The following is a 19,473-nucleotide window of genomic DNA, read 5'->3' as shown; positions in this document are numbered from 1 at the left end:
CCCAGATCTGGAGGGATTGCCACCTAGGGTCACAGAGCAGTTCACGCGCCGTGGCCCATTCGATTCTTGGCTTCTTTGCCAAGGCAAGGACCAAAGCTGCCGCCTGGTGCCAGCTGTGGCATTTTTTGTGATGTGGACACCTGGCCTCTTGCAACTGCTCTGCAACCAACAGCTCCTTGCACTTGAGTAGGCACCAGATGAAAACAGCTTCCATTCATGGCGGGCGTGGGCAAGATACATATTAGCTACTTGGAAGTGTAAGGCTCTGTGTCTCATTACCAAGTCCCTGAGCCATCCAGGCCTTACTTGAGGAAATACTTTTACAAGGGTACCAGGACCACAGTGAGGGTCATATGTTGCCCAGAGTCCATGTGCAGGACTCACACACCCATCAACGGTTGTGCATACGGATCAGAGCACACATTGAGAAGAAGACAACTTGTCACCTGTCACCATGTTATCTGGTGAAAAGCTTGTGTCTCCACAGGGTGGCTTTTAGTTTACACTGGTTGAATTAGTCCAAGCCTGCATTTGCCAAAGCACCTATGCAACAACAGTAATGTATACGTTTTGTGACAGAATGGTGTGGAGTCTCTCATCTTGTGTCCGTTCTGTAGCTCCGTTTGGTGGCAGAATCAGGAAGTTTTGCTAAACAATGAGATGTGCTGCATAGCAATTCTGCAACACATCACAGGAGCTGACAACCCTTTATAAATAATAAAGACGTACAGTAGTTACCAGAACACTTCACACTGCCACAATGCTCTTGTTCCCCCAGATATATTTTCAGTCCTGCTGCTCATCCAGCTTGGAATTACCATGTTCCTCCTCTTTGCTGACATCAGTGCAGTATACAAGGGAATGCAAGTAAGTGGAACTGACATTGCGTGCCCTTGTCACCCGCTCTGCATTTTGATTGACCATAGACATGTAGAGCTGGAAGGGATCTCGAGAGGTCATCAAGTCCAGCCCAGGTCCAGGGAGGCAGGACCAAGTAAACCTAGGCCATCCCTGGGTGGTGTTTGTCCAGCCTGTTCTTAAAAACCCCAGTGAAGGGGATTCCACAATCTCCCTTGGAAGCTGATTCCAGAGCTCAGCTACACTTAAGAGTTAGAAAGCTTTTCCTGCTAACTAACCGAACTCTGCCCACTGCAGATTAAGCCCATTACTTCTTGTCCTACCTCAGTGCACACGGAGTACAACTGACCCGTCCTCTTCATAACAGCTCCTAAGAGATTTATTACGAGGTTCCTCCCTCCGTCTTCTTTTCTCAAGCCTAAATGGTTCCTCATGGGTCAGGATTTCTGAACCTTTCATCATTTTTGTTGCTCTCCTCTGGATTCTTGCCAGTTTGTCCACATCTGTCCTAAAGTGTTGCACCCAGAACTGGACCCAGTACTCCAGCTGAAGGCTCACCAGTGCCAAGTAGAGGGGCACAAGTATCTCCCCTGTCTGACATACAACACTCCTGTAAATACACCCCAGAATGATACGAGCCTTTTTTACATGTGCATCACATTGTCGACTCATATTCAATTTGTGGTGCACTGTAACTCCCCGAACCTTTTCAGCAGTACTGCCACTTAGCCAGTTACTCCCTGAATTTTATTTTGCCTTCCTGAGTGCAGTATTTTGCACTTGCCTTTATTGAATTTCATATTGTTGAATTCAGACCAATTCTCCAATTTGTCAAGATCAATTTGAACTCTAATCCTGTCCTCCAAAATCCTTGCAATCCTTCCCAGTGTGGCGTCTTCTGCAAATTTTATACGCATACTCTCCCCTCTATTATCCAAGTCATTAATGAAAAGCTTGAGTAGCACTGGACCCAGAATTGAACCCTACAGGACTCCACTAAAAGCTCCCTCCAAGTTTGACAGTGAACCATTAATAACTCCTGTTTGAGCACAGTCTTTCACCCATTTGTGCACCCCCCTTTGTACAAGCAGTGCAGAATGTGTTCCATTAATGTGATGGGATTACAGATTTATTGACTGATTTGCCCGTGCTACTGCAGTTCTTTCTAATAGAAAAAAATCCATTCTATTAAATGGACATTTCACCCCTGGAGTGACGGCAAAGTAGGGCTCTGATTGGTGTACCTCACCCCCAGGTAGCAAAAACAACGGGAGTTCTGGGGCACTTTAAAGACTAACAAATTGAATATTTGTAGACATAAGCTTTCAAGAGATTTCAGCTCTCTTTTTCAGATGCAGTAATACAGACAATTAAATGACTTGCATTTCTTTTCCCACAGCTTCTCTACACTCCAACTATCTGGAGGGTTTACATCTTAATCATGCTGTTTGTCACATTTTGCGTGTCATTCTTTGTGGAGGTGAGTACCTTTATTTACCCTTTTTACTTCAGACCAGTAAGTCTAGCAGAAGTGCTGTGGTCTTCCCATTCAAATGGGTAAACCGTGGTGCTTAGTTTTTGCTGCGGCTGAGCTCTGGCACCTCTTTCAATACAACATAAGCACTGCGGGGAGGCAGCGGGGCGCTGGAGGGGTGGGAGCCTACCGGGGTCGGGGCAATGGAGGGGGGCACCATGCCCATGGGAGGCGGGGGCACCAAAATACCAATTTGCCCAGGGCACCATTTTCCCTAAGGCCGGCCCTGACAGAAGGAACACGTGCCAGCAAGGGGAGGCAGCTGCGAAAAAGGCTCAGAGCATTCTGGGTGTAGTAACAGCAGTGTCGTGTGGAGGACACAGAAGTACAGTAGAACCTCCCAGTCACAAACACCAGTGGTACGAACTAACCGGTCAACACACACCTCGTTTGGATCTGGAAGTACGCACTCAGGCAGCCACAGACACAAAGAGACACAAAAGCAAATACAGGACAGTGCTGTATTAAACGTGAATTATTAAAGAAGACAAGGAAAGCAGTGTAGTATTTCCTCCGCACAGAAGCTGTATTAAGTCAATGGTTGGTTGTCAACTTTGGAAGGTACGACCATCACGTTCTGCTCAGAGCTACGAACATTTCAGGCTATGAACAACCTCCATTTCCGAGGTGTCCAGAACGCTGAGTCCTGCTGTAACTAGCCTGCTCTGCTCAGCACCGGTGAGGCCTCAGCTGCAGTCCCATGTGCAGTTCTGGGCACGCGGCAAGAAAGATGTGGACAAATTGGAGAGTCCAGAGGAGAGCAAAGGTCAGCCTCTGGGCTTTAGGCAGTCAGGCCTGGCGGTTGGAGGGGGGATTGAGAACAGGTACGAAGGGTCAAAGCTGGATTGAGAGTCAAGAGCAGGCCAAGAGCAGCACTGAAACGGGTGCCTGGAGACAGGCATGGGTCAGAACCAAGGTCAGAGTCCACGGACAAGCCAAATCACCATCGTAATCACAATCTGAGCAGACTGAAGGTTGAAGCCAGTTTGGAGTCAGTCCAAGGGCTGGCGAGCCAGGAGACACGTGCAGAGCTGGACCCGGACAGGAACAGGGACAGGATCGAGGGCAGGCAGGAAGCGTAGGGACTTGTAACATCCCAAGGCAGCAGGAGAGTTCCCAGCAGAGCGGTGCTGTTACACAGACTAACGTGTGGCTCTGGCAGTGAAAGTGAAACACTCGTGCCTGCAGGCACTCCTGGGGGGTTAGGCAGGGTAGCTGAGTGAGCAGTCCTGGTCCGGCTGTGGGTTTGCCTCACAGCAACAAAATGATAAAAGGTTTAGAAAACCTGCCCTCTGAGGAAAAGTTAAAGGAACTGGCTATGTTTAATCTTGAGAAAAACAGACTGTGTGTAGGGGTCACCTGACGGTAAGGGCTAATCTACAGAGGACAGGGATCAATTACGCTCCATCTCCAAGGTAGGACAAGAAGTAATCGGCTTAATCAGCAGCAAGTGAGATTTTAGGTTCGACATTAGGAAAAACTAACTCTCGGGATAGTGAAGCTCTGGAACGGGCTTTCTAGGGAGGTGGTGGCATCTCCATCACTCCAGGTTTTGAAGAACAAACGACTGTCAGGGATGATCTAGATTTACTTGGTTCTGCCTCAGTGCAGAGGGCTGGACTTGATGACCTCTTGAGGTCCCTTCCAGCCCTGCATTCCTATGATTCTTCCTCGTCTTTTCAGCTGCACCATTCTCTTCCTTTAAAACTAAACACTTCGCATGCAAGTAACCTGTTAAATGAACCAAATCCAATTTTTGCACACCACCAAGGTGTGCATACGACACAGGTCCTTCTTACACGTATTCCCGTAGGAAGCAATGCGACTGAACGTTTTCAGAGATGAGTGAGTCCTAGATCATCTGCTGGAGAATAGGGTTTGTAGACAGCAGCTTGTACCACTGCAAGTTTCAGTACCAGGGGCAGACATTTGGGACCAACTTCTTAAAAACTGCCTCCATTCTGCTCACATGCAGATGCAGTTACAAGGACAGTTTGTCACGTTAGCAGTGAGCGCCCATAAATTAGGTACTTCACCTGGTAAGTGACGTTTCGTAGACACAGCACTGCACCTAAGTTATTTGTACCTGCAAAGCTGAAACCTCAGAAAAGGAAGGTTCTCCCTTCAGGTCAGGTTGAAAATCAAGCCCTGATTTTCCCTTCAGATAAACCAACCTGAAATCACTACAGTGCATGGGTGTCACAGGAGATTCTGCCTGTAAACGGAGGAGAGAGAGATTAATGTAGCATTGGAAGATTTGTAATTCCAACGAAATTAAGGGCCTAACCCTACCTTTCTCGAAGCCTGGAGGAGTTCGGGGTGCACATGAATGCAGGACCAGGCCCTGGCTAGGCAATGTTAATGTAAATGAGGGCAGAATTTTACCCACGCTGCTTAGTATTGGGGGAATGGCAGGTGTAGGCTTCTCCACTCACTTCACACCTGCAAAGGGAGACAGTATTAGCTATTCTATTTCACTTCACAGGATGTCATCCTGCAAAACAGACATCTCTGGCTGCTGATTAAAAAGTGCTTTCAATTCCGGTCTCAAAGCCAGTATCGGAAATGGCAGAGGAAGCTGGAGCAGGATCCAACATGGCCTCCTTTGAAGAGAAAAGACTTTGCAGAAAACAGAAAAACCGAAATCTACATCAACCCAATCTATGAACACACCGAAGAGAACTAGAAGTCAAAGCTGACTTTTTCTAATTTACATTGAACCTAGAATATTGTCACTCTTTGATAGCTACAAGATTCAGGGGTTTTTATGTAAACACACGCACACGCCAAGTCATTTGAGAGATGAAGGCAGTGTCTCTTACAGCTGTATCCTTGACAGGAATTATTTTATGGAGAATTACCATTCTCTATGAAGGTTTATTCACCATTTGAGCACTTTTTCTGTCCATTTACAAATATGTTAAGAAGATTAGAGTTTTCAATTCTCGCTGTAACACAATGCGTCTATGATTCTCCTCTGCTGCTCCCAGCCTAGTCACTGGACAGGACTAAGACTCTTGTGGAAGCTGCCAAACTGCAATTAAAAAAAATAAAGTTAGTCGATTTTTCCTGAGTAAAATCAAGTGATTTTGGCTTTTGATGTTCTTTGGGAGAATTTCAATCTGCTAGTTTGGGCGTCATGTTTCTTTGATCCCTGCAGAGCACTTCATGAACTCAGTAGGTGTACTGGGAATGGGTGACTTTTCTGGGCATGGAGACGGAAGTGTTTGTAAATTTGCAAAATGCAGCCCAACATGGAAACCTAAAGACCAGACTACAGAGAGCAAATCTTTCCGTGCCTGAAGGAGCTAAAGATGTGACAGGGGAAGTATGTTATATCCCTACAGACCCCACCCCATACAGAGCCTCATCCTCCAGCTCTTGCCAGGCACTGGCTGCAGAAATGGGACCAATGAGAAGAGACATACTGTAATCCAGAAGATGAAGCCTAACAGTCAGAACGCACAATGAAAACCTTCCCCGGGGGGTTGGACTGGGGCTGGGCACAGTCAAGCAGAGTTATATTTATACTACAGGGAATGGGTCACGTTCTCCGCACACAACCCTCACAACTTCTCAACAGCGCAACCCCTGTGACTTCAGTGTGGGGCGAGGGGAAATTTGGCTTATATGGACTAGGTTCCGGTAGGGAAGATCAAGTTTGAGGTCATACATTCCCTCTTGATCGAACCACAAAAGCTTATTCATTGCAGTGGGGAGCTGCAGACAGAACATGAGAGAAAACACCCGTCATTTTGCTGTTCAGAACCACAAACACTGAACAACTGACAATAAAAAATTCTGTGATTCCAGCGTGGACGTGTTCACCAGCAGACAGGACTCTGCAGGAAATGCCCTGAGCCAGCCCTCGTGTTGGCCTGCGCACCACTGCGGTCAGCGGAGTGGCACAGGAGCCAGTATTTTCTTTTCAGGCCTCAAATAACAATTCCAAACTTGGGGGCCACTTACACGAGCTGCTAGCCAGTGGGAACGCTGCTCAGTCACTCTGCACAAAACACCCAGGTGTCACCCACACGGGACTGGAAGGTGAACTGATGCGAACAGAACCTGCAATACACACTACTCGCTTTCTTTGGCACATTCCCCACACCACTTCAGGAACGCTGGATTTACCCCTCAACCAGTGGGAGGAAACGACCAAGAACTGAATTTAAACACGGGCTCATGCTCAGTGTCTGGCTGAGGCTCTGGGAAGATGAAAAGCCCCAGACCAAGGACTGGTTTTGCAGGATTTAGAGTAATTTTCTTTACTGTTTCTCCCCGTCTTGGCTTATTGTAGGTCCAAGCCCCAGGGGTCAGTAAGAAACCAGGACAGGTAGGGTTCAATGCTTGCAATTACCCCTGCAGCAGCCTGCCTGAGGAGGGGCAAATCAGCAAAATAACCTTCGTCTTGTCTCCCCTCAAGAGAGTGAGAGTGAACCAGACGGGTCCAAGGAACGGCACGCAGGAATCCTTCCACAGCTGGGGGAAAGATCTATTTCTTAATGCAAAAGAGCAGCGCATCCAAGACAAAATATCCATTGAAAAATAAAAAGGAACCCTTCTCTCTCTCGTGAAGAGAAGGGACCTGCTCTTGCATCCATCTCCCGGGACCTGGGGAGCAGCTGTGCGTTCAGGCATCACAGGCGCAGCACATGCCCTGAATACCCTCTGTTGCACAGCAGCTTGCCATACAGCGCACCATACACCTAGGCAGCTGGGATTTTCCACTGCTGAAACCCATCAATCATGGGACGGGGGAAAGGCCCCCCCAAGATAGTTTTAATTTGCATTAATGCTCTTTTTGAAAACACACACAAACATTTCTCCAAACAGGTTAAAAAAAAAAAACTATATCAATTATTCACTGAAAAGACCAGTCAGCAGAGTCCACAAGAACGTTGTCGGCAGCAGTTGTGCATAAAACTCTTTCGCTGGCCCATGGGCCCAGTCGCCACTGAACTGGCACCAGCGTGGATGAAGAATTTGCCGGGGAGTCCATCCCATGCAACTGAACAAAAGTTGCCATGACAAATACCATAGCCAGTGACCCTGGTCACAGCCACTCACTTGGCAGCAGGTGTCTATTGCAGCTTTATCCTCAGTCTGAGCCGGTTCCATTCCAATCTGGACTCCAAGCAGCACATGCTGGCACCTGGTTAATAACGCCGGTCTCTGGATCCCTTCTGGAGACAGCCCAGCAATGAGACAGCACCGGCAGCAGCTGTTACAAACCCAATGGCACCGACGGCTCTGCTGGCCTGGAAGGAGAAAACAAAACACACACAAAGCACATAGCAAGATTACACACATACACACACACACACACACACACACCAGCTGTGATCTCACACATACACACCTGCTGTGATCTCACACACCGAGCTCTCTCTCTCTCTCTCTCACACACACACACACACCCCTGATGTGATCACACACACACAAAGCACACAGCAAGATTACACACACACACACCTGCTGTGATCTCACACACAAAGCACACACACTGATTACACACACACCTGCTGTGATCTCATACATACACACCTGCTGTGATATCACACACCGAGCTCTCTCTCTCTCTCTCTCACACACACACCTGATGTGGTCACACACACAAAGCACACACACTGATTACACACACACACACACCCCGACTCTCTGACACACAACCTGCTCGCTGACGGGCTGCAGCCGCCCCCTGCCCCGCTCCGAGCCTGGCCGGCAGCGGCCCCGCAGGCCTGGGGGAGCCGAGCGAGGGGCTGGAGCCGGGCTCCGGGGCGTCCCTCCCCCCGGCTGGCGCGACGACGGGTCTCGCCCGGCCCTGGCTCGGCTCGGCTCGGCCCGGCCCGTTCGGGGCAGGAGGACGCAGGAGGCCAGAGACGCTGCGGCAGCGCCCGGCTCCGGGCCGGGGCGGGGACGTGTGGAAGCCCGGAATGTACCGGTGCAAACACGGGCCTGGCAGGTGAGGGGGGCCTGTGGTCGGATCCGGCAGGGTCCCCGGTTCCCTCCACCCCCGCGGTCTGCCGTGGGCCCTGAGTGTGCGCAGCGCTTGTTGGACGGTCTCTGCACTGGACGGGCTGGGCTTTGCGCAGGGGTGAGAACGAGCCTGGTCCTGCGCACGGCGCTGTACTGAGCAGGTGCAAACGATGCTTTTATAACTGCCACCACATCCCGGTGGCGCTGGCAGCAATTCACCTTCGCCCAAGTCGGACCCCAGCCCTGGTCTGTTTCGTTGTCATTAGATGAGGAATTTAAAGCTTCCTCCCCCCCATTTCTCTCCTCAATAGCTGCACAGACAGTTCGAGTGCCCGGGCAGAACAATGCCCATTTCATCCACCCCGCCATGCAGGGAGCTTCCAAATATTCTCCTGCCTGATGGGATGCAAACAAATCAGCACACGCGTGTGTATGTGTGCACACACAAGGGGACGGCCTAGTGGTTTTTAGAATAACAGTAAATCACGTTACAGTGGGAACAAAGGAGAGACTGAAATATTGCTCATCCGCTGCATAACCATCAGCAAACCTGAAAATCAATGGAAGACCAGCAAATAGATCCTGATAAAAAATTCCTGGTGTAGTCATCTTCAGTGGAGATTTGTGCAGAGCCAGAACTGGGTTCTGTGGGCTGATGGTGGGGGGGGGGGGGGCGGCAGTGGCGGCTAGGCCGTGTGGGAAGGAATTATTGCTAGATCTTGTGTGGGGTGAATTCCAGCCAGTCCTGAGTGACACGAGCGGTGCCACGGAAGCCATCGTGATCTCTAGTGTGAGTCAGGACTGAGTTGCCCCTACAAAGTTTTGCAGGGGACTTTTAGAAAGAACAGAGCATCCCAGAACATTCAGAAAACACAGGGATTTATTAGACATTGTTATTGCTTAGGAAAGGGCTAGAAATAATTATTAGACTACAACAGCAAAAAAATAAAATAAAAATCAGAGGAAAGAAAAAGTGCCACTAATTAAAATGTGATTGATTTTCGTCGTGATCAAACGCAGGATTGATCCTGTAGTGGTGGTACGGTTGGTTTGTGTTTTGGTCCAGCGCATCGCTTGATTGGCTCAAAGCCGAATTCCTCCTCCTGGTGGGGAGTTTCAGTGAATTTTTCCTGTTCTTTCTGTAAAGAAGAGAAAATGAGAAGTAAAAAGCTGCAGTGCTATTCTGACCTGCAGTGCAATGGAGATCAGACACTGTGTAAAATGGCAGCCTGAAGTCAGTCTGCTCCACCCCGGTGCGCTGGGCTTGAGGCATGTAACTAGTGTGAATGCTTCAGGAGCCGACAAACGCTGAAATGAGGGACATGCCCCTCGTTCGTCCCTGCTGAGCCGCAGCACAGCTGGGGAATCCTGTACCTGGATCTCCAGACAACCAGGGAGATGACTGCGGCGAGGATGAGGATTCCTACTGAAACTACCACGACGATGATGACGATCAGAGAGTTGGACTGTTTTTCCGAATCGGACTGGTCACCTGCGTGAGAAATACAAGCCCAGCTTAGTACACAGGCAATGAGTGAAAGAAGAGAAAGTGCTGTACGCCGAAATTCCATCTCAGCTTAACTATGGAGCTGCTGGCTCCAGAACCCAAACAGCAAATCTGTCTGTCTGTCTGTCTGTCTGACATGGGGCAGTTTAACTAAGATGGGCTCCTGGAATGCAGCCTGGCACAGATCCGTGCCGCTTCCCAGCACAGGGCTGGCACGTCTCTCCAGCGAGCTGCCTGAGGTAACAGCTGCTCCCCATTTGGAGGTCTAACTCCCTTCCCTCCATACAGAGCACCCACATTTGCACCCTGGTACTCCAGCGCACACCCCTTCTGCAGCCACCAACGGCAGAGCGCTGCAGGAGGCTGTGCTACTGCATAACCCATCATAGCAGGACGGGTGCCGGGGCGTGATGTGAACTGCTCCCCACGCAGGGAGAGGCAGAGCCCATCCCTGTGATGTCACCCAGAAATCAGGTGTGCCAAGGCGTCTCCTAAACCCTTTCGGGAGCTGCGAGCCCAGCTAGTGGCAATGAGCTGCTCTACCAAGCAGCCACTCGTTAACGTGAACGTGCCATTCAGTGAGAACGCCTTCCCTCCACGCACAGCAGAGCGTGCGTCCTGCTCCCGTGGGCCGCAAGGAGACCATGGCTCTGGGCCTGATGCACAAGAGTACTCTAAAGGACTTCGGGGGGGAGTTAACGTGAACAAGCGTTTGCAGGATTGGGCCTCAGCCAGTGTGGTTAAATCTAGTGCCCGATAGCATGCGACATGGGCCTGAAGCTGCTCTCTCACTGGCCTCACTCCGCTGACTGCAGCAGAACAGCTCCTGATTTGCACCAGTGTAAGCGAGCGCAGAATCAGGTGCTCCGTGTCCTGGTAACACGGCTCCTCCGTGACCTTTGAGCCACACCGTCCATCCTCCGCACACCTGGCTGTTATTGCTACAACACGTAACATTTCCAGTGACGTTCAAAAGAGCGTTTTTACCTGTTATCCGGTCAGCCTCACACAAAGGCCCCTGGTATTCCTCAGGGCACACACAAATGAAGCCAGAAGTGCTGTTGCTGGATTCGATACAACTCCCGCCATTCTCACAAGGGTTCTGCAGACACGGGCCAGCTAAAGAAATGAGCGAAATGCATCAGGGTCTCAGAATTACCTACCCTGCTGACACTGTCTTCTGTGGGTTCCAGTAACTGGCCAGAGTGGACCAGCCCTGGATTTTAAGGCTGTGGTGCCTGCCATCCCACAGCATCTCAGTTCAGGACGGGGCCCTGTTGCAACTGCCCCCACATAGCAAGACAAGGTGGGGGAGGTAATAGCTTTTATTGGACAGCTTCTGTTGGTGAGAGAGACAAGCTTTCAGGCCACACAGAGCTCTTCTTCAAGTTTTCTTCCCAGATATTACCTCACCCACCTTGTCTCTCTAATATCCTGAGACCAAGGTGGTGACAAGAACCCCGCACGCTGATGCATTTTGCTAGTAGACGAACACTTAGCAAAGACTACACTGCACCGAAGACAAAGCGATGTGGTTAGTAATTGACTCACGCATGTAGCATCCACGAGTGAAGTTAGCAATGGCGCAGATCTCGCTCCGTGCGCACGCTGCTCTGGAACAGGCAACGCTGGAACTGTTTGTGCAGACACAAGTCTGAGAGCAGTCATCAGTCATGAACGTTTCTCCAGCCTGGAAGAGAACAGCTAAGAATTAAAGACATCTAATCAAATCAGCCAGGACAATATAAAGGATGCACTAGGGACCCAATCCTGTTCCCACTAAGTCTGTACCAAATCTCCTGTTCACTTCAGTGGGAGCAGGAGCAGGAGCAGGAGCGGGCCCTTTGCATTTTGGGAAAGCTACGTACAGAAAGCAAACCAGCAGCCTGGGAACCCAGCCACATCTGCGGCCAACTCCTAAGGACGCAAGCAGAGCCCAAGTAAAACGGCTACCAAAGGGCTGAGAATGAGTGATGGAATCCTCACCACAGCTACGTAGAGACTTCCTAACGTCTACCTGCCGCAGCGTCTCCACTGTGCTGCGCCTCCTGTCAACACAGCCGTGCTCTCTTTGCGGGGGCGGGTTCACGGTGTCGACTTACAGATCGTTGGACTCTCCAGGGCTGCTCTATCGATCCCACCGAATTGATCTGGGGGCGCTGAGAGTGCCACCGTCAACACAGACGCACCCCGAGACACCTTCCCTCTCTCCAGGGCCCTGAACGTCACTGAATGAATTGCTTTTGTTGCTCACCCAAAGGTGCATGCTGACGAGAATGGGCAGGTATTGCAAATAGCTAATGGGGAGAACTATGCTGATCACCCCTCCTCCAAGTGCAGCAAGCTGGCGTCCTGCGGGCACTTCCTGCCATACCTCATAATATTTGTTGAGGAAGTTGCAGCCACAGTCCTTGTAGGGCACGCAGTCATAGCCACTGAGAACGTATCCAGGGAGGCATTCACAGCCTTCAACAGCGGGCAGCTCGCACTCGGAGGAGGCCGCCAGGTTGCTGCAGGAATCCGGGCATGCAGACATATAGCTGCTGTAATTGCTGTTTGGGGGACACGTCATCTCTGCAATAAAAATCAAGAGAGTCGGATTATAGCAGGATGCTATCACCACATGGGGATGGACACTGAGTGTCCTGAAAATCCCCACAGTGCTTCCAGCTGGCGAAGGCGTCCTTCCTGCTCAGTCCTGAACCACTGCTGTGTGTTGTTTATATATTGCCTTTCCTACCCCAGAGGTGGCTGCATTTCAGTGATAGGAGAAATGATCCATGTATGTGTTAGAAAAACATTAAGGTTGCAAATCATGCACGCAAAAGGTAGGAAATGGCAGAATTAATCTTGCACATACTTCTTGCTCTCAGGTCTGTTGATAAGTGATCTCAATATGATTATTCTCATGCTTAAAGTCAGCTACGGGCTTAACTACTAGAGCTGATCAGGAATTTTTTGGTGAACTGTTATTTTTTTGCTAGAAAAATGTGCATTGATTGAAACCTACCCTGTCTGCAAAGCCAAGGTGGTTCTGATTCATCTTCTGACACAAAATTTTGGGGAAAAAGTTTTAAAACTGTCCAAATGTCCCTTTTTGACATTTTCAAAGTGGAAAGTTGTGATTTTTCATGTTAAAATGACATTTTATTCTGAAATTGCAGTAAATATAGACTAAAAACAGGTTTGAAAAAAGGTCAGAACTGAAGCACAGTCTTTCAAAAGTATCAAACTGAAGTGATTCAATTGACCCAAGCAGATTTTTTATTTCTTCAGATTTTTCGGTTTGTGAGCATTTTCAGGATTTGGCTTTTCATCCTGATTCGGGATGGGAAAATGATACAGTATCTTAAAAATGTTCATGGGACAGACAAATCAGCTGCCTCCTAGTTCTGTTAAGTACCTTGCTGAAACAGGGCCTACGTGAGACAAGCGAGCATAAGACTCAGTAAGACAATTCAGAACAGGGAGGGCGGCTAGTTGAGCCAGCTTTCTAACTGCTCTGTGCCACTGGAGCTGTGCAAAGGCACCACAAGAGCTGACGGGAAGAGGGGTTTTGTGTTATTTTTAAAGCCCAGAAAAGTGCTGACCCGTGGTGTCTTCTGAGTAAAGAAACAGATCTCAGATCCTGTGAGCTCTCCCTAGCAGCAAACCCTGATTTCTGGGTCCTAAGTAAAGGTTTTTTCTTATTCTCACCACATGCCGTCTGCTGTCTCCAGTTTTGCAGAGTGATCCCATTCTCCTGACAGGCCAATGCGTACTCCTCCAGATGCCGACACAGCACAGCAGCGTCCTCAGCTTCCACACACAGGTCAAAGACACAGCTCCTTTATGCAACATGAGAAAGCGTTCATGCCAAATACAGTAGTTATTGCACAGCCAGTTACTTGCCCCTTTGTCCACATTGGGGCCCTTGCAAACAATGCCCTGTGCTCTGCTGACTGAGTAACGGGAGAGAGGAGAACAGTGGGGGTCCTTGGGAAGATGAGGTCATTCGTTCTACAGCTGCTGCTAACATGCAACGTATTCACGTACACCCATGCAAGAAACAAGGGCAAGAGCATTCCTTCTGCATCTCTTTTTTGTTGGTGATGGAGCTGTTTCAGATCGTTAATGGGCTGCGTTTTGCTAGGAGAGGAGTCATTTCCTGGTGCAGCTGTGTGTTAGCGTACACACCCATACACACACTCAGGGCAGGTCTAAACACTGAATCGGCGCAGCGTCGTGCTTCAGTGAAGACGCTACTATGCTGATGGGAGAGCTTCTCCTGTCGGCATCATTAATGCAACCCCCTGAGAGGCGGTAGCTATGGCAACTGGGAGAAGCCCTCCCGTTGACCTAGTGCTGTCCACACCGGGGGTTAGGTCGGTCTAACTGGGTTGCTGAGGGGGCTGGATTTTTCACACCCCGGAGCGATGTAGTTATGCCGCTCTAAGTTTATAGTGTAGACCTGGCCTCACACAACCCCTCACCCCCCTGCCATATGCACGCTCCTCATTGATCCACAGCTCTAGTTTATTGATCATCTGCTGGTGAGCAGCTGGGACCTTTGTCACCTGTCCTCATAACCTTGAATGTTAGTGGCCTGATTTTCCGAGGTGTTGAATGCCTGTAACTGCCTCTTATTTCAGTGGGAGAGGCAGGTGCTAAGCACCTTTACAAAGCAGGTCCTTCCTGAGAAAATAGAACAGCCCATCAAGAGACGTTCTGAGGTGATGGGTGAGGAGTTTATTGTAGGCTGGCAATCGGCTGTAACTTAGAGTGGGGGGCCTGCCTCATTTGAACTAAGGCCCCTTCACACCACCCTGGCAGCATAAAGGGGCCCTAATGTGGGTGTTAAGTGTTTACACACCCAGGGTATGCAGTGTTGTGGTAGGTGTGGGTCCCATGACGTTTACACGCTGGTGGAAGGATGTCAAGTGCAGATGCAGCCTGCTAACTGCAAGAGACTTGGCAGGCCTGTGTCTGAACCTGTGGTGGGATAAATCAATGGAGTTGCCAGGGGTTTCAGGTGAGATACCTGCAAACTGCAGGATGCTAGTGAAGGCCAGAAACATAACAGAGGCAGTTCTCATTGTAGCCAAATGAGGGCAAATGACTCAGCTGCTTTAGGGGACGCCGGCGTGGTGGATTCAAGAAGTGGCACTGGCTGTTCCAGTCTTTTTGGCTGGAGCATAAGGGCTGCATTTTGCAAGTCACTAAACATTACAGCTGGCATTTCCAAAGGAGCCTATGTGAGTCAGGCACCCAGAACGGACTGAATTTTAATGGGAGTTGAATGGCTAAGTTCCTTAGGCTCCTTTGAAAAATCCACCTTGTATGCAGTGTAGTTGCAGCCTTGTCGACTGCAGGACATTAGAGAGACGAGGTGGGTGAGGTCAGGTCTGTTAGGGAGAGAGACAAGCTCTTGAGCACACGGAGCTGAAGAAGTGTGTGGCTTGAAAGTGTGTCTCTCTCACCAACACACGTTGGTCCAACAAAAGATATTAGCTCCCCAACTTTGTCTCTCAAAATCCCAGCATGCGACTGTAAGGGTTCCCATTGCAGACATGTCTGTAACGGAAGAGGAAAGCTGCCTTTCAGAGCTAGGTACAGTGTGAATTCCTAGTCAGACATAGGCAGACAGACAGAACCACGCTTTTAAAAATGCTCGAGCAGAATCTTGTCTCTTGTTAATGCAAATCTTGGGCCTGATCCTCCAAGATACTGAGCCCCCCTCAATTTCCAGTGAATGCGCTGGCAGCATTTCCCAGCAAGATCAGGCCTGGAATGATTATGGAATCTCTCTGCAAACATACGGAGAGAATAACCGGGGAACGGCATGTGTGTCTCTCCGGTACTTACATCTGGAAGAAGGTGACAGACACGTTGGGATGACACTTTTCAAAGGGACCCGTTGGATTGGTAAGAATCCCACACTTCGAAGTGGAGTTTGCAAGGCTCAGCTGATTGGTATTGCAGCCTCTGGCGAATCCTGTATTTAACTCGACATTGTCAAGATCATCTTCTGTCACGACATTTCGCCTGCAATGAATAAAAGATTGGATGACCATCCGTTTTCTCGGTATGTCCAGCATTCACATGAATACTCTCTTAGTAATACAGCGAGCTAGTGCAGTGCCCTGGGCAGATCTAAGTTTAACCAGGTAGCCCTAGGATCCTGGCCGCTAAGTTAAAGGAGATGGATGAACACAACATCAGAGGTGTATGAGACACCTCCACAGGATCTCACAGATTCATGGATTTCACAGTCAGAAGGGACCATTATGACCATTTGGTTAGATTTCACGCAGCGATTCCTGCCTCCAGCCCACTAGATGCATCACAAGGAGTGGCCAAAACTGCACAACTGAACTAGGACAACTGCATCACACAGGTACGATCACTTTTCAGTACCATGGGCACTCATGGAAAATTGCCAGGTGCCAGAAGGCAGCCTGACTCTCTGCGTATCTGACTCCTGGGACACTTTTTGGTCACTCCGGCCTATATATTGTTCTCGAGCGTTTTGCCAGAGAAGGGGCTGCATCCAGTGATATCCTAACACATTCCAGCTGTTGTTTGACTATCAGGGGGAAAAATCCTCTGGGTCAGGGACTTAACTGTGAGTCAACACTTCCCATGCGGCTGGGAAGGGAGTCTAGCCAGGGAAACGAGGAGACACAAGGAATCAACACAATCTCCACAGCAGCCTCCTTTGGAAGGGATCATGGTTGTCCCTGGCAGAACCCCAGAGGGAGGGCAGATGTTGGTAATGGTGCCTGCCTGCCCTTGACTCATTCAGCAGGGAGAAGTAATTGACACCTTCCTATGGAAGGGTCAGAGAGTCCAGCTTGACACAGGGTCGATTCACCCCTCTATCCCTCCGGTTTTATGTGGTTGACTCCTTGGAAGTCAACGGCATGACACTGGACCAATGAATGCCGTGATATCTCAGGCCCATACTCTCCACACCAGAGGGTGTTGTCACTGCCTCACCTTAGCAGTGAGCTGGACAAATACGTAAGTGGAGCCAGAGAGGGAGAAGAGAGATCAGAGCTGCACTACGTCGTGCATTACCTCCTGGAACGTGAACTAAGGTTTAATGCACTACCTTGCAGGAGCCAAGCCTGGTCTGTATTTACATACCTGCGCCGAGAGGCTGTTAGTGTAACAGGGACTTTCCAGCTCTCCCCAAACACATCCACGTCCCTCACTCGAGTGCCATCCGGCTTGGTAAAGTCGTGTTTATACCTCCCATCGAAGTTGCCACACAGGCCTTGGACTTTATTCTTGTAGGTGTTGGCCAGGGTTATATCTAAGGATGGGTCAGAAGGAGAAGCTGACAGAAAGAACCCATAGGCACCAGCGCACAGGGGAATATCGGGCAGCCCTGCATCGTGATCCAGAACATAGGCTGATAACGCAGCAGGTGTGGTGTGCTGGGAGACAGATCTGCATTCACAGCTCCTGCAGGGCTGGGCCCACTTTTACGGGTTACATCAAATGCCTCGTTAACATCACAAGGAGATCACTGATCGTTGATGATAATTATTTATTTACAGGACACCTCTGCCCACGGGTTCTTACGCAGCCCACATACTTGTGTGCACATCTCATTTTCTCACAGCCACACCCTCGACTCCTCTCCGATACCATCCACCTGCTCTGTGATGGTATGTCTACACTGCAGTGAAAGACCCGCAGCACGGCTGCAGCTTGCCCATGTCAGTTGACTCAGGCTTGTGGGGCTTGGGCTGCAGGGCTAAAAATAGCAGTGCAGATATTTGGGTCCAGGCTGGATCATGGGATCTGAGGCCCTGTGGGGAGGGTGGGTCCCAGCGCCGGGGCTTCAGCCCAAGCCGGAATGTCTACACTGCTGTTTTTAGCCCTACAACCTAAGCCCCTTGAGCCTGAGTCAGCTGAGGCTCGGTGTTATGGGTTTTTTATTGCAGTGCAGATGTAAGCTAAGGGATCTCCCAACCTGCAGGGTGAAGTCTATTGAATATCATTGAGTTCCTGGAAAACAGAGCTTCTTTTCCTGCAGCACAGCTGGGATTTTAAGGCTTTGGGTCCATGATTATGTGTGTAAACACCCCAACACGCTCCCTGCACACCTTTCTAAGATAATATGGCCTGATTCTGTTCTCCCTTTCACCTGTTGCAAATCAGGAGTAAAGACTTTCAAGTCAATGCAGTTATACTCATATAAAATGTGTGAAAGGGAGAGGAAAATCAGGCCTACAGACCAATTAAGGGGAGCCTTCTAAGGTGTGAGGGGGTTAGTGAGGGGCCACCTACAGTCCTATGGCTTGGGGCAGAGCACCAAAACTTCACTGGGGTTTTGGAAAATCAGCAAGGGGCCAGGTCCAGCCTTTGTCCCATTGCTCTAATGAGCAAACTAGGGAGAGTTTGCTTTTGCTAAACTTTCTCAGTCAAGTTTCAGTTTTGTATAAACAAAACCAGGAACAATCTAGATCCAGGTCTCATTCTACCCAAACCTATACTGTTCATGGGGGGTACAGATAGAAGATGCCAGTTTTGCGGTCTCTCTAGTTCCTGGGAAATAATTTGTCACCAATTATCCGACAAAAAAGAGTCATGCAGTTAGACAATGCAAGTTCAGTTTCCTTTGAGATTGAAATCTCCTATAGGACATAGCATTAAATACATTCTACAGTGGGTTCTCTTGGCCATTCTCACCTAAGTTTTCAGCACCATCATAGCTGAGCGATAAGCCAAAATCGGTCTCCATGTAAATTCTCGTTGGTTTCTGGTATATGCGAAGTCCTTCATGAGGCTGGGCAGGGGGGATAGTTTTCACTCCATCCAGCTAGCAGAGAGAGAATTATTTATAGCTCAGTGGACAGATCAGATTCAAACCTGCTCCCAGCTGAGGTGTGTAACACCCAGATAAACTTTCCTGTTTTCAGGTTTTTGCAATGAAATTTTCAGACAGCGATAACCATTAAAAATGGATATTCATCTCCTCACTGTGGCCAAATGCTGTACGAAAAGAAGCTCGACTGATGTGAATTTCAGTATTTCCACATCACTCTGAGAGCCTTCTGGTTTTTGGCTAGAAAAGAAGTTGACTTATACATGCATGAGCAAAATGATAATGCGAGGAAGGCGATATCATTCTTACATCATCATTTATGTGCTCTCTCTTCCTTACTAGAGAAGCCAGATCTCATGGTTTGATTGTGAATCTCAGATATTTGGGGTTATTCTCAAAGCCCCAGCTCCAGGGAGCAGGCAACTGTATGAGACGCTCAGCTTTCAGTAAAAAATAAAGTAAATGTTCATCCCTCATGGGTTGTGGAGAAAAGCTTGAAAACGTGACTCTAAATCTTAGAAACCAGAAAGCAAAGCAGAATAACCTGGAATTTATTGTTTTTTCAAAATACCATGATATTTAAGCCAATCTTGTGATTTCTGGGGCTTGACTCCTGATTTCTGCACACTTGAGGTTAGCAAGCCTGCCACTGCTGTCCTCTCTCCCCATTCTAGTCTCCTCCCATCCTCCACATCACTCACTCCCTTCACTTCAGTGGGAGTTATGTGCCATTTGTGCCTTTGCAAATCTCCCTCTAGTGCTCCTGGCAGGCAGCCC

The 19,473-nt window shown here is 49.2% G+C and overlaps 1 protein-coding gene and 2 long non-coding RNA genes across 3 annotated transcripts in view; 1 reads left to right on the top strand and 2 right to left on the bottom strand.

Moving 5' to 3' along the window:
- LOC137149329 (probable cation-transporting ATPase 13A5) overlaps positions 1-5,190 on the top strand; it is a 54,080-nt gene extending 48,890 nt beyond the window's left edge. Inside the window, exons 28-30 of the mRNA XM_067542811.1 lie at positions 779-867; positions 2,258-2,338; positions 4,878-5,190. Of these exons, the coding sequence (XP_067398912.1) occupies positions 779-867; positions 2,258-2,338; positions 4,878-5,078 (371 nt within the window). The 3' untranslated portion in view covers positions 5,079-5,190. The remainder of the gene's footprint in view (positions 1-778; positions 868-2,257; positions 2,339-4,877) is intronic.
- Positions 5,191-5,255: 65 nt separating this feature from the next.
- LOC137149331 (uncharacterized) lies at positions 5,256-8,506 on the bottom strand. The gene is made up of 3 exons (XR_010918748.1): positions 8,335-8,506; positions 7,463-7,653; positions 5,256-5,426 (listed from the first exon to the last, which is right to left on the bottom strand). It is a non-coding gene; the product is annotated as an uncharacterized lncRNA (long non-coding RNA).
- Positions 8,507-9,233: 727 nt separating this feature from the next.
- On the bottom strand, positions 9,234-10,964 carry LOC137149355 (uncharacterized). Its single transcript, XR_010918755.1, has 3 exons — positions 10,866-10,964; positions 9,746-9,863; positions 9,234-9,510 (listed from the first exon to the last, which is right to left on the bottom strand). It is a non-coding gene; the product is annotated as an uncharacterized lncRNA (long non-coding RNA).
- Positions 10,965-19,473: the final 8,509 nt, after the last annotated feature.

This window comes from Emydura macquarii, unplaced genomic scaffold, assembly GCF_026122565.2.
Source record: "Emydura macquarii macquarii isolate MOO-44397 ecotype Brisbane River unplaced genomic scaffold, CSIRO-AGI_Emac_v2 contig_729, whole genome shotgun sequence".
Lineage (NCBI taxonomy): Eukaryota > Metazoa > Chordata > Testudines > Chelidae > Emydura > Emydura macquarii.
Note: the sequence above shows the minus strand (reverse complement) of the source record. Positions and strands in the feature narration are given on the sequence as shown.